This window comes from Pholis gunnellus (assembly GCF_910591455.1).
Source record: "Pholis gunnellus genome assembly, chromosome: 4".
NCBI classification, from domain to species: Eukaryota; Metazoa; Chordata; class Actinopteri; order Perciformes; family Pholidae; genus Pholis; species Pholis gunnellus.
In genome coordinates, this window is record NC_136530.1 from 10,910,327 (window position 1) to 10,923,502 (window position 13,176).

General features: G+C 40.2%; 2 protein-coding genes across 2 annotated transcripts; both read left to right on the plus strand.

Moving 5' to 3' along the window:
• The first annotated feature begins 629 nt into the window (after positions 1 to 629).
• zranb2 (zinc finger, RAN-binding domain containing 2) lies at positions 630 to 4,946 on the plus strand. Its single transcript, XM_079158064.1, has 10 exons — positions 630 to 739; positions 1,420 to 1,472; positions 1,563 to 1,671; positions 1,831 to 1,913; positions 2,008 to 2,084; positions 2,261 to 2,410; positions 2,501 to 2,685; positions 3,115 to 3,174; positions 3,709 to 3,858; positions 4,070 to 4,946. Exons 1-10 carry the CDS (start codon positions 684 to 686, stop codon positions 4,125 to 4,127), a joined length of 981 nt encoding a protein of 326 aa, XP_079014190.1. The 5' UTR covers positions 630 to 683; the 3' UTR covers positions 4,128 to 4,946.
• A 1,319-nt stretch (positions 4,947 to 6,265) lies between these two features.
• On the plus strand, positions 6,266 to 8,546 carry ptger3 (prostaglandin E receptor 3 (subtype EP3); the record flags this gene model as incomplete). Its single annotated transcript, XM_079158664.1, has 2 exons — positions 6,266 to 7,054; positions 7,878 to 8,546. The coding sequence occupies 2 exons, from the start codon at positions 6,266 to 6,268 to the stop codon at positions 8,166 to 8,168; spliced, it is 1,080 nt and encodes a 359-aa protein (XP_079014790.1). The 3' UTR covers positions 8,169 to 8,546.
• Positions 8,547 to 13,176: the final 4,630 nt, after the last annotated feature.

The window sequence follows — 13,176 nt, forward strand, 5'->3', positions numbered from 1 at the left end:
GCAGACTTTCAGTATTTTTAATCCCAATATTAATTATTTACCCCTCTGTCTATTAGGCCTGATTCCCTCTTTTTTAAATAAAAAACATTTGATAAAGAAAACAAAATATGATTGGCTATAGGCTACGGGATGTATAGTTTGTCTTATAGCTGGTTTATAGCCACATTGTACTCTGCATTGCTAAGAACTTGCATATTTGTTCATGAGACATAACTTTTTACTGTTACCCTTTATTGATTGAGTAACTGACAGAATTATTTAAAGCTAATACCACACCACCACATTTGAGAGGACTATTATCTTACTATTTGACATGGTTCGTTTGTCAATGTTGCGTTCCGGTCTTCGAGTGGGGTGGGGAAAGCAGTTTATTGTATATAATACAATAATATATAATACTTTCGTTAAAACTTGCAGTAAAGCGACTTATTTTAATACACCAGAGTGTAATTAATTTACATCACCGAAAGCAAATAACGACCGCAAAGTGATTATTTTTGGTCAAGGTTATGTGCAAAATAATTTCCAAAGAAAATCCAAAGAAAGGCGAGTTCATAGTGTTACCGGATGCACCTGAAGGCACCAGCAGAGGGAGGAGGAGGAGTTTAGCTAACCGTTAGCTGCTGCGTGAACATTGTGAGCACACCCTGCCAACGAGCCAGCGTTAGCTAACGAACACAAACATGTCGGGGAAGAGTTTTCGAGTTAGCGACGGGGACTGGATTTGTCCTGATAAGAAGTGAGTGCTGCTCTCATTTAGAATATATATATATATATTATTTCACTTACTAGCTGGTTAAATGTAGCAGCATCTTTTTGCTTTAATTTATGGTCGTGCTAACATGCAAACGGTGGTTAGCTTAGGCCTTCTAGCATTTCACGCAGACTAGCTGAGTAACAGAGCTTCCTTTACATTTACCATATTGTTTTACTTCATTGAGTGCCTTATATGCAAAATAAACACGGGGAATAAATAAAGCATTTCATGTCGGGGAAATGTTTTGGATTTACGTGACAGGGAGTCTGCACAATAGTTTTCAGTGTGCACAGACTCATTAGAGAGCAAGCTAGCTATCGTTAGCTTCTGGGTGAGAGTCCCCACTCACTATTGTGGGCGGTGTTTACAATGTTGTAGAAGCCAAGTTGTCATGAGTTTAGAGTCTAACTTAGGTAGAGCAGTGTCATGTTACACAGGAACTGCATGAAAAACGTCTTCCATGAACGACAAGCCAGCTGTAGTCGTCAGTGCACAGGCCTTTAACACAGACTGTCTGACAGACTACAAGCTAACGCTGTGGCACATGCACCATGAATAAACATACACCACTCATCTTGTAGCACACCCTGCCTGAATAATGAAGTTACAAGCTCATGTCCTATCTGTATATATAATTTATTTATTGTGTATGCTTTTTGCAGGTGTGGAAACGTGAACTTTGCTAGAAGAACAAGTTGTAACAGATGTGGTAGGGGTGAGTCCTTTATGCTAATACATTTTGCCGACGCTTATAACAGAGCGTCAGAAAGCAGCTATATTAAATACCGTGGTTTTGCTTCCACAGAGAAAACCACAGAGGCAAAGATGATGAAAGCCGGAGGAACAGAGATTGGGAAAACTCTGGCTGAGAAGAGCAGAGGCCTCTTCAGTGCAAATGATTGGCAATGCAAAACGTACGTGTTTATTATAAAGAACTACCAAGATGTTTGGTTAAACACAGACACTGGCGCAAATAGACAAAGATTTTCCTAATGAGTAAAATACACAAGAAAACATGCATTTTAGCAAGTCAAACATTCTTTTTTTGGTCCTTTCCTCCTGTCCTCATACAGATGTGGCAATGTCAATTGGGCTAGGAGGTCAGAGTGCAACATGTGTAACACCCCGAAATATGCCAAGCTTGAAGAGAGAACAGGTAACCCAACAAATATATAGTTTGTCAGTTTTTGGTTTCGCCATTTGAAAGACGGGTGCTGATTGCCATTTTTATTTCCTCCTTTGCCTTTCAGGTTATGGTGGAGGTTTCAATGAAAGGGAGAATGTGGAATACATTGAACGGGAGGAATCCGATGGGGAATATGATGAAGTGAGTTCTACCTGACCATTTACTGTTTTGATAGTTGAAACAATGCAGCTGAAAGGAGCATGCAAGCATACAAACCTTTAGCCGGTAGAACGTGTGTCCTGAAAGTATTTAATTAAAATGTCTTTGTCAAAGGTAATTTTCACTTATACGGTTGTGTTCTCTTTTTAACGTCCAAGTTTGGTCGGAAAAAGAAAAAGTTTCGTGGAAGGTCCGGCAGCACGCCGCCCTCAAAAGAAAGTGAAAAGAAAGAAGTAGCTAAAGGTCCAGATGATGAGGAAGATGAAGAGGACGAAGAAGATGGTGACCTTTCCAAATACAAATTGGATGTAAGTTCTGTGGCTGGAGCTGGAAATTCATGAATACAAGTACTATAATATTTGCCAACAACAATGGAATATTATACACTTCCTCTGTAGGATGATGAAGATGAGGACGAAGAGGGGGGAGAAGGAGGAGGAGGAGATGCCGAGGGAGACCTGTCAAAGTACGATCTGGTTGCCAGTGATGAGGAGGAGAAGCCAGCTAAGAAAAAGAGCAGCCGCTCGGGTTCGTCCCGTTCATCTTCGCGCTCCTCCAGCTCCAGTTCACGGTCGAGGTCCAGGTAAAGGGTACAGGTCAAGGGTAACTCCAGGCAAAATGTCAGTATCAGCTCAATCTTCCTTCTGATTTACTGATCAACATAAATTACATGTCGTATTCTGCTAATTTGTTGTTGTTGTTGTTTTTTTCCTCAACCCCTCCCCGTCTGTGACTGAATACTTTTTCTGGATATTGTTTTGAAACGCCAATGACTTGCACTTGTTACCGCTACATGTTTTAGTTGTCTTTCTATTTAATGGGTTATTTCTCCAAACCCCCTTATGCTCATTTTGTTAGTCAGACTATTTGCTCATCAGTTTTGCAAGAATAGCTTTACTTAAATACTCAACATTCATATGCAGTGAAATCTGTCTTTGTGTTGCCGTGTGAACCATCAACGGTTTTTTCTTGTTCAGGAAATATTGGAAAGGTTCTGTTTTTTGTCTTTCAGGTCCCGCTCTAGAAGCTCATCCAGTTCCAGGTCTGGATCTCGCTCGAGGTCCCACTCCAGGTGAATGAGGTGACATGCACTCTCTCCCTTAGAGAGTGTATGTATGGGGCTGAAAGCTCCAGAACGGCCCTGTTCCCTAGCTTAAGTTTGAACAAAGACTGGATCCGGCTTACTCCACTACAGTCCTCTTTCTCACTCTGCAGATAGTCATTTTGGTCTGAAATCATTAGGAAAGATTCTTATATTGCCCTGAAGGTTTTCAATCATTTTGATGTACGGTTCTTTCAAGTTTCGATTAGGCCCGAGAGCTTAAAAAGTACACGGAATGCGAACGACCTGAACTAAATTTGAATGTTACCGAGGCTCAAAAGTCTGAATAGGCATCTGGGGTCTTCATCAAGCATCTCACAGTGGTGCTGGCTTTCATTATATCCAGAGGAAGCTAAACATTCTCTTCAGAGTCTTGGTTAAAATGTTCTCAGCACCACTAACCTATAGTTAAGTGCTCTTAATCAGAGAAGCTTGATAAATACCCACACTGTTGAGACTCTGTCTTGACCTTACTGACCTCGGTGCTTGGTTTTCCTCCAAAAGATCCAGTTCCAGGTCTGGAAAGGGCTCCTCTCCCCAGAAGAGGTCCCGCTCACCTTCCTCCTCACCTGAGAGGGGACAGAAGCGCAGTCGCTCCAGGTCCTCATCTGGAGAGAGAAAGCGGAGGCGTTCTAGATCACATTCGTCCGAAAGGTTTGGGTTTCTGTGGAATACCACAATGGTACTGTCTAATATTAGCCATCTGTCGCCTCGCTTAAGGGAGTTCAGATTTACAGAAATATGTTCACATTTTGCCTTGTTATATTGTTTTGTCTGTGTACTTGTCTTAACTATGCATAAATGAGAGTTAATTGCTAAACTTGCTGACCTTGTGCTTCTTCCCATGGTGTTTGTATGATTTCAGGCGCCGCGGCCAGTCCTCTGGATCATCCGATTCTGGCTCCAGTTCAAAAAAGAAATAACTCAAATACAGCCTTTTTAAAACCAGTAACGGAACCGTAGTAGAAAAGTGCATGTTGTGTTTCGAGGATACAACTACATAATTTCAGTATGCTGTCCATTTTCCTAAAAAAAAGTCTAATTTCCCTCAAAAGCGACAGCGCCAACATGGCTTCTCTCTGCCGTTACCCATCATTACAAGCTCCCTTTTCAAAACCACATACATCCCAATCTGTGACAAGTGTCTGTAACTGCAGGTGTCCAATAGACATACATGTTTGGTCCCATAGTACTGTGAGGAGGCTGTGTGCCATTTTAAACCCATATCTTCGTGGCAGTACATTTTATTCAACTCATCTGTGGGGAAATTGAAGTAAATATTTTTTGATTACGTTTATTTGACCACTTTAATTTTTTTAATGAATACATTCTTCTTCTTTTTTTAATCAACAGTGAAGTACTTAAGCACCAATTTACAATAACAGACGTAGCAATGAATTTTGGCCCCGTTGTATTTTCTTCATAAATATATATATTTTGCTTTGTGTTTTCAAGGTAAGTATTTTACTTTATGATATTGCTTGTTTTAACTAAATGGCAGTCAATTCAACATTCTTTGGTTTAGGTGTTTACTGTCTTTTTCTTTACACAGTTGTCACCTGTTTTAACACTCGATTATTCCTCTTAATTTGTCTCTTGGGAAACTATTACTTAAAAAGAAATATTCGTGCTCCAGATTAGTACACCTAGAATAACCAACACCGTACAGTATATCCCGATTCATGGTAGTGTGGCAATACTACTTTATTGGTGAAACAACTCAAATGTACACTTGTAAATAAACTCCTGTTGAAATGGTTTCTTGCTACTCCCTTGTATGTTTTATTTTTCCACGGTAAGGCTGGTAAGTAGACCCGGTATGTCGAGCACTGCTTTAAACATGTGTGTAATAAATCTCGCTATCACTGTATTTAGTGATATCGTTATTCACAATCTGACTAACTATATGATATAGTCTGGCTAATTTTGACTTCAAACTAATAATAATAGCCCTCAATGCTTGGGTTGAGGTAGGCCTACTGGGTAGTTGAATATAGAATTGTCGTTCTCACATCGGTCAACAGGTGGCACTTCTTACTCGTATTATGCTGAGTTTAGGAGAGGGACCTCTGGATGAACACATCGATGTCCTTAATATACTGTAGTGGGAAAGTCACTTAAGTGATGTTGTTGGCTATTATCTCCGATACGTGTTGCCTTTAAGGTCTGATACAACATGCCCCGGACTGCATTCAAACTGGCTAAAATCGTTTTAACTGCAAAGTTTTGGACATATGTACGTAGGTTGGCCGGCACTAGCCTGCTGCAAGATGCTGATGGTGGTACTGTGCTGAGAAAGAAACCCCACCTACACGTGACTGTGCAGCCTGCTGGTAGTTAATATGCTAGTGGGTTGTAAAGTAGACCTATAATATGGTTATTCTTTCGTGTTAGGAGTCTAATCTAAACTCATTAACAGTCGTATATATTGCTGTGATAAATGATGCAGACTTGGCATACCATAATTGCCTTATATGTGAATTTCCTCATCACCAACCAGAGGTTAAACATTTAATCCTGCCAGTAAACCCCGTCTGTTTTCAGATGCTCAATTACAATGTCTCAGTGACTTATCTGCTTAAGAGGCGAAGAGCCGGTTTGTTTGTTCCCCTATCTCATTAGACAAATCTGCCTGTCTGTGCTCACTTCACTAAAATGTGATGATAATCTCTAGGAAATCGACTCGTGCGGGTCCGAAGCAGGTGGTGCGTCTGCGATAGTGTACACTTAAGTGCCGCACGTAGTCTCTACTTCTAAATAGACATTTAATGATCTCGGATCAAAATATCGCAGATGCCCGACAAGGTTTCTAAAAGTCGGGTTTATAATTCCAAAGTGTGTTCAGAAGCTTGTTTGCTTCCTCTGGGTGCTTCACAGTCCCGCCTCCAGCGCGTAAAAGACCCGACGCGCTTTTTACGCACTGCATTCAGTTGAAGCAGTTTGACGAGGATGCCGGACTCACACACACGGGTTATCAGCTGCACGTAGACTTGTACTTTTCGAAATGTTGAATAAGGACGGCTGTGATTCTTTGGAGGGCTTGCAAATCACAATTGGAGAAATGTTGGACTTTAACGTCTCCAAGTCATTGCGCGAAGGCAATGCCACCAAAAATTCAAGTTGTGGATCCGTATCAGTTGGTTTCCCCATAACCATGATGATCACCGGCATGGTGGGCAACTCATTAGCTCTCATGCTGGTGTATATCTCGTACAAAAAGAAGGAAAATAAAAGGAAAAAGTCTTTCTTGCTCTGCATTGGATCGCTGGCGTTAACTGACCTTTTTGGACAGCTTTTGACAAGTCCAATAGTGATATCAGTTTACCGAGCTGATCTGAAATGGGAGCGTATCGACTCATCGGGCAAATTGTGCGCTTTTTTCGGTGTGTGCATGACAACTTTTGGCCTGTGCTCTCTCTTTTTGGCCAGCGCCATGGCAATTGAAAGGGCTTTGGCGATAACAAACCCCCACTGGTACTCCAATCACATGAAGACAAGTGTGACAAAGCAGGCTTTGGCTGTCATATGGGGTCTTGTGTTGCTCTTTGCGCTGCTGCCCACTGCAGGGGTCGGTAAATACACACGCCAGTGGCCGGGCACCTGGTGCTTTATCAGCACGGGGGAGAGGAAAAATATGTTTTTCGCCATCACTTTCGCTGTACTTGGGATTTTCTCACTGCTTGTTACACTTTCCTGCAATGTAGTGACGATCCGGGGCTTAATTATCCGGTGTAAAACAAAGTCTGGCACGTCTCAGTCTTCAAAGCACTGGGAACGGCTGACCACGGAGACCGTCATTCAACTGTTGGGGATTATGTGCGTCCTGCTGATATGCTGGTCTCCTCTTCTGGTATGTGTCTAGGGCGATTGCAGCCTATACGTTTCTTACAATCAATAGTCCCATATGGCCGAATGAAACTGATTGATATAATACTAAATACTTTATTTGTGTATCTTCTAATAATGCCTACACACTTTTTCTTAAAGTGGCATTCACTGACAGCAGTGTACGAACATGATAAATTGTCCTGTGTCATAATTCACAGTTTAATTGGGTTTTATTGTCAGCTGCCTGTCAAACAGCTGGGGATGTCTGGAGATGCTCCATTTCCTGTTGGCAGGATTGCAAGAGTAGACACTGCACACACCACACTTTTCTGTTTCCCTTAATCACTCATTCATTCAGTCACCCTCTGTTACTCTAATTCTCTTCTCTCTGTCCCACAAACACAAACCAGTCAGATAAATGATGTCATGTATGATTCTTTTGCCATGTAGCTGCCATTTTCCATGAAGGAGCAATCCACTTAGCCGAGTCCTGTTTGGGGGGTCTGCTCAGTGTACTATGAGGTCATGTCAGACACATATTTAATAGTCCCACCAAGGACATTAGAAACCACAGCACTGTGTTAGCAGTGATGGCAGAGTGAGTTCCTAGAAAGTGAACATTATTCTGTTTATTTATATATTTTGTTTGATACAGTATCTACCCAGAATTATCTTGAGAATAGCGACATTGAATATAAAAAACTATTATCTCCCAGCCAACAAGTGTGCATATAATATACATTGATCTCTGAGAGGCTTTCTCAATGGTACATTTTCACTGAAGAACAGAATGTGTCTTCATTATCGTATTGGTTCATACAACTTGTGCCTGCCTCTCTCCTCAGGTGCTCATGCTGAGGATGATCTCCAACCAGGTATCCTCACACGACTGCAAATCAATCGCTAGCCGGGACGTCCAGTTGGATTGTAACTTTTTTCTGACAGCGATCCGCTTGGCCTCCCTCAACCAGATTCTTGACCCGTGGGTTTATCTGCTGCTCAGGGAGATCCTCTTCCGCAAGTTTTGCATCGTGGCTAATGCAGTGTCCAACTGCTCCATAGAGGAACGGAAGGAGACCCAGTCGGCCATGGATGCCCTTAACAAGCAGAAGCAAGACACCATCAAACTTTCATAAACCACAATGTAGCTAAGTCAACCTTTGACAGGGATTGCTGTCTTGTGACGTTGAAGCAGGGACACATTGGATGGATGTGAAAATGGATATTGTCTTGGATGTGCCGTGAAAAACATGGGGACAACCTTTATCTCCATGTCCTTCACAGAAGGATATTGTGCAATGGGAGACAAGGTTATAGTCTTAATAGGAAGCAGCCAAGTCTGGTCTGGGCGCATTTGTTTTGCTTAAAACAAATTCCATTTAAAGTCACCTAACCAGCATAAGGATGCATGACCGTGTCACCTCTTGCTTTTGGCTGCAGCCTGGGGGCAAGGAATCTCCTCATTGCTAGTTTTCAGTTTTGATAACATCTTCCAGACCCAAAAACTGAAAATGGGTGACTCTAAATTGACTTAAAAGGAAGTGATGCATCTCATGTTTGTGAACTGAGTCATTGCTTTTAACAACTTGTAGCCATAAACCAGTTAAAGGAGAAGTTGTTGTTTTTTGTGACTGCCTGTAAATTAAGAAATAAACTGTAAATTTGCTTGTATTAAGTTGTAAATAGCATTGCCATATCTTACATGAAATGTAACCATGGTGGCCATTCAAAAGAGTCCTAAACTGGAGCCAGTTGTTGATAATAAGATTATTTATTAGTGTCTGTAGTAATAATAAGTGAGTCGTTTCTGAATGCTGACAAAGCTACATGCTTGGTATCAATTGTTGTATATTTTATAATATACTGTACGTGGTGTTCCTCGGCGAGCAGCCAGGACTATAAAATGTGAAGCTTTTAATTTGTCTCCACTCTCCCTCCTGAATATGAGTGCACTGGTACATTTTTGTGCAAATGTTTCTCAGCAATTTATAGCTTCAATTTCACTCTTATGAAGAATTGTGTGAGAGAAATGATTTGGTGTGTTTAACATTATGACATTATGGATAACAGAGTGGCCTGATACTTACAAGGCTGTCAAAGTGTCATTGAGAACTCCCTGCGTATTCCACCGGATTACTAGTATTCTTGTTCTGTTACAATACACGGTGTGTAATAACAAGTGTTTCTAATTTCACCAGCCAAATGTTTATGGAGAGAAACAAACATAATTTGTGAAGTCTTTTGTCCAGTTACATCAATATAAGTAGAGAGAGAGGAGGTCTTTGGATACAAGGCTGACGAGAAGAAAAACAATGGAATGAAGGACGCCATGTCCAAACTGTACAAATCACAATTTAAAAAAGGTCAGAAAAAGCTTTTTTTGGCATGCCTGAAACTGCTTGTTCAACTGCTCAACCCAATATATGCGGCTTCACAAGCTATCAACAGTATGTAGGCCGACAGTGTTAGGTAGTCACATTAGTACACTGGGGCTGTACCCGCATGTTTAAGCATCTTCTTTAGCTACTGCACGAATTCATGCTTTTAATTCTGGGGTGATTGACTCGGACATCTTGATTGTGTCATTTCGTATTTAAAATGTTTGGTTCTTATCAGCCAAATTGTGTCTTTGTAGGCTTGATGCTACCTCTAAATATTAGTAAAAGTTCATTTCTTTCGAATGGATACAGTGCAATTCACCAGAGGTCTCAGATTTGAAATCGAGGTACTTTTCAATGAGGTGATTTGGTTTTAGTGCCAGATGACTTAATGCCATTTACCAAGAGTGCACTTGGAAATCCATTTCTTTTACAGTGATGTATATATCATCTTTTATTTTCAGCTACGTTGACATGTATAGCACTGTAAATGTATTTGAAGAGATCCAATATCTCACTCAAAGCCATATCAAGGATGGACACATTTGCTGTCATGGTAACCTTTGTGTTATGGGACACTTATTCACTTATTCACACCAACAGCACGGCCTTCTCAGCACATCAACCAACAAGATTAGACTTATGTACACTGCTTTGCCCAGGCCTGCCTTTGTCTCTCTGGAAAAGCCACGTGTTAAAAAAACAAGTTATGTTGTTGTACAGTTTATCTTGTATCGATTGAGGAGCTGGTCTGTATTAGAAGACCCACTCAAAAGATTAACCTTTCGAGCGAAAGCAAAAATATCGACGGAAACAAAGAAATTGTTTCAATCAATAATTTGGCATTATTCACCATTATTATAAAACTCATTACCAGCTATGAATGTGCAGAAAACACCAGTGTATTCCTCTACAAGTGATGGATTTCAAGTGTAATCACACTAACATTTTCAAAAATGCTCCACTTATTGAGCTTGTGGCTCTGCACATGTTCATCCTGTGCAGCAGTTAATATGCACTTCAACAGAGACATCTGGGGTTTAGTCCATGCATTTAACACAATGATTACGTTTGTTCTCAAGCCTCAGTGGGATATGGGATGTTTACAATTGACTCAATCAGCTTCCATATGAATCTGCGTCATGTAATAATCTCAGTTCCCTGTCCAGGAGACTCTGAAGCTTCCTGTTCAGAATAAGCAGAATAATTCCGCAAAGGAATATCCCCATGAAGCTAATTGGCCCTATATTTGGTTTGGAATTTTCCAGTGTGTTACATCCCACCCAGCCGCCACTGGGGAAAGGAAAATGGCAGAATAACAATTAATTCTTTGTAAAGAGAAAATATGATACATTTCCACTCTCTTTAAGGCACGGTGTTTACGAGGAGTGCTTTTTGTGGTTCTGCAGTAGAGGTTCAATATAAATGTTCATTAGAACCAGGGGAGATACACATGAGATCATAAATTCTGCAAACTCCAGTTTATTGATCCACGCGGTGTAATCTTCATAGGCGATGATAGAATGATAGCTTCATTAAGAGGTCAGTTAGAATTGAATTTGCCCTCTAGTCCAAACATATTGCATATTGATCTCAAGCTTGATTGTACGGACTGTGAAGGTTTGCTCACGTGCTTGAATCCTGTCCATTTGCATAAGGCACAGGCTATTTCAGCAGGCAATTACACAAGAGTCCTGCATTTACAATGACTGTGTACAAGTACATAATGATGTTGAAAAAGGCTTTATGAGGTCCAGAGAATCTGGTGTTGCCAGCTGGCACCATCTCTCTCACTCAAGTCACTAATGCATGAAAGTGATTTACTGATTGCCTCATGAGCTGAGGAGTCACTTGATGTCTTGAGATTTCAAGACAAGAAGAGATTGTTTACGATAAAAAAAATGTTTGATCGTTTGATATTTTGCATTTTTGCTCACGCTCATTTTTTTCTACACCCTGTAAAACAATGTTGTAGTATTTAGATGATTACTTTATGGCCCTGTGGAAAAGAATATTGTGCCATAATAATAATTTTGACCATCTCTCTAGGTTAACTCTGTGGTATCAGGAATTCAGAGACTGGCCCAGCTACTGTAGTAAACATGTTGCATGAGCAGTTCACTGATAAGGTACATGATGGTTCTTTGCTGCAATTTGGAGCTGCCACCGAGCCAAGTCGCCTTGCAGAGCTCGTAGAGCAGTCTCACAAGTCTATTTAAAGAGCGCATGATGCGTATCACAAGTGCACACAGTACAATGGAAACAGGTTTGGCTCACCAGCCATGGCTCCGAGCACTCATGAATGTTAATACATACCGGATGCCTATTATATGTCCATCTTCTTATCTTGTGTTCACAATACGCTGCTGCTTTTGAATGTTTAACATTAACTCTTTAAAGTGAAATGTCTCCAAACTCGCTACATGCTTTCTACTGTTCTGTGCTGTACATTTTGCAACCTTTTTGTTCCTTCAGATATCTTTGATATCTGTCACAGATAGGCTTTCATAACATGTTGCTAAGATGAAAAGAGAATTATCTACCTAACTATCAAAGTGTCCTTTTGGTACTTTATGTCTTTGTCCTCTACTTGACTTGTCTCAGTTCAACATGCACCTTTGATTCATTTTGCCGCAGTGTGCTTTGGCTAATGTGGTGGTGTAAAGTTGTAATTCCATTAAAATATATGAGCATATTTTTTCAATATGTGTTGGGCTTTTGGGGGCTGCTGAAGCATGTTTTCTTATTAAATATTTTACATTCTCACCATCACACCAAATAATGGTTGATACTAGTGGAGTGTTTTACAGTGTTTTACAAGTAGTGTGCCTCCCGGTTGAACTGTGGTTAGGCTGAGCCATATATATAAAATATATAAAAAATAAAAAAGAGGAATGGGTGTGTTCTGGTGCATTGTCTAAAGACTCAAACCATGAAGACACTTATGTCCGCTGGTTGGCTTTGTTGGCTTTAATACTCTGCTTGAAACTGCTTGTCATTTGAGAATGATGATTCAACTGAGAATGACGTGAATGTATTTTCATCGGTGGATGTTTCAAACACTGTGAATCTTGTTGCTGCTGTGCATTTCAAAGCATGTATAGGCTTCTATTGTTTGTTGGACCTATAGTGCAATGTGTGTTCACATGAGTCAATAAATGGAACAATGTGGTACGAAACACTGCATGGATCAATTTCATTGAGAGGTGTGATGCATGAGACCAAGGTTTCTGGATGTTTCTGTTTGGTAGTGCAATTCATATGTATATGAATATATACTGCATTTAATATGCTACATATCATATACAAGACAAACAATATTCATTGTGCTTTAAATCTCATTTTATTTTAAACTTAAATGGCTTTGCACTGTTAAAACAGATGGATTAGGCTGAAACGTATAACAATGTCTACTTCAGATAAACACCTATGTGTTAATACAACAGTGTATTGTTAACGATAGAGGCACAACGGAGCACCAGCATTTATAGTTTTGCTGAAGAACAATAACATAAATGTAAATGATTGTATCCTACTTTGCTCAAAACAAAACAATAGAACAATTCAAACCTTTAGAGACTTAAGTATTGAATATTTACCAAATATCAGGTTGCATTGAACTCACACTGCTTTTTTCATTATCACATTTATTTAGTTTTGATAATTATCACAAAATACTTCCGGTTTCACTTCCTGTTTTATTTTGTAATCCATGCTTCATGTGTCCTATGTTTGTTTGACTTCCTGTGTTTATGGCGTTCCCTCC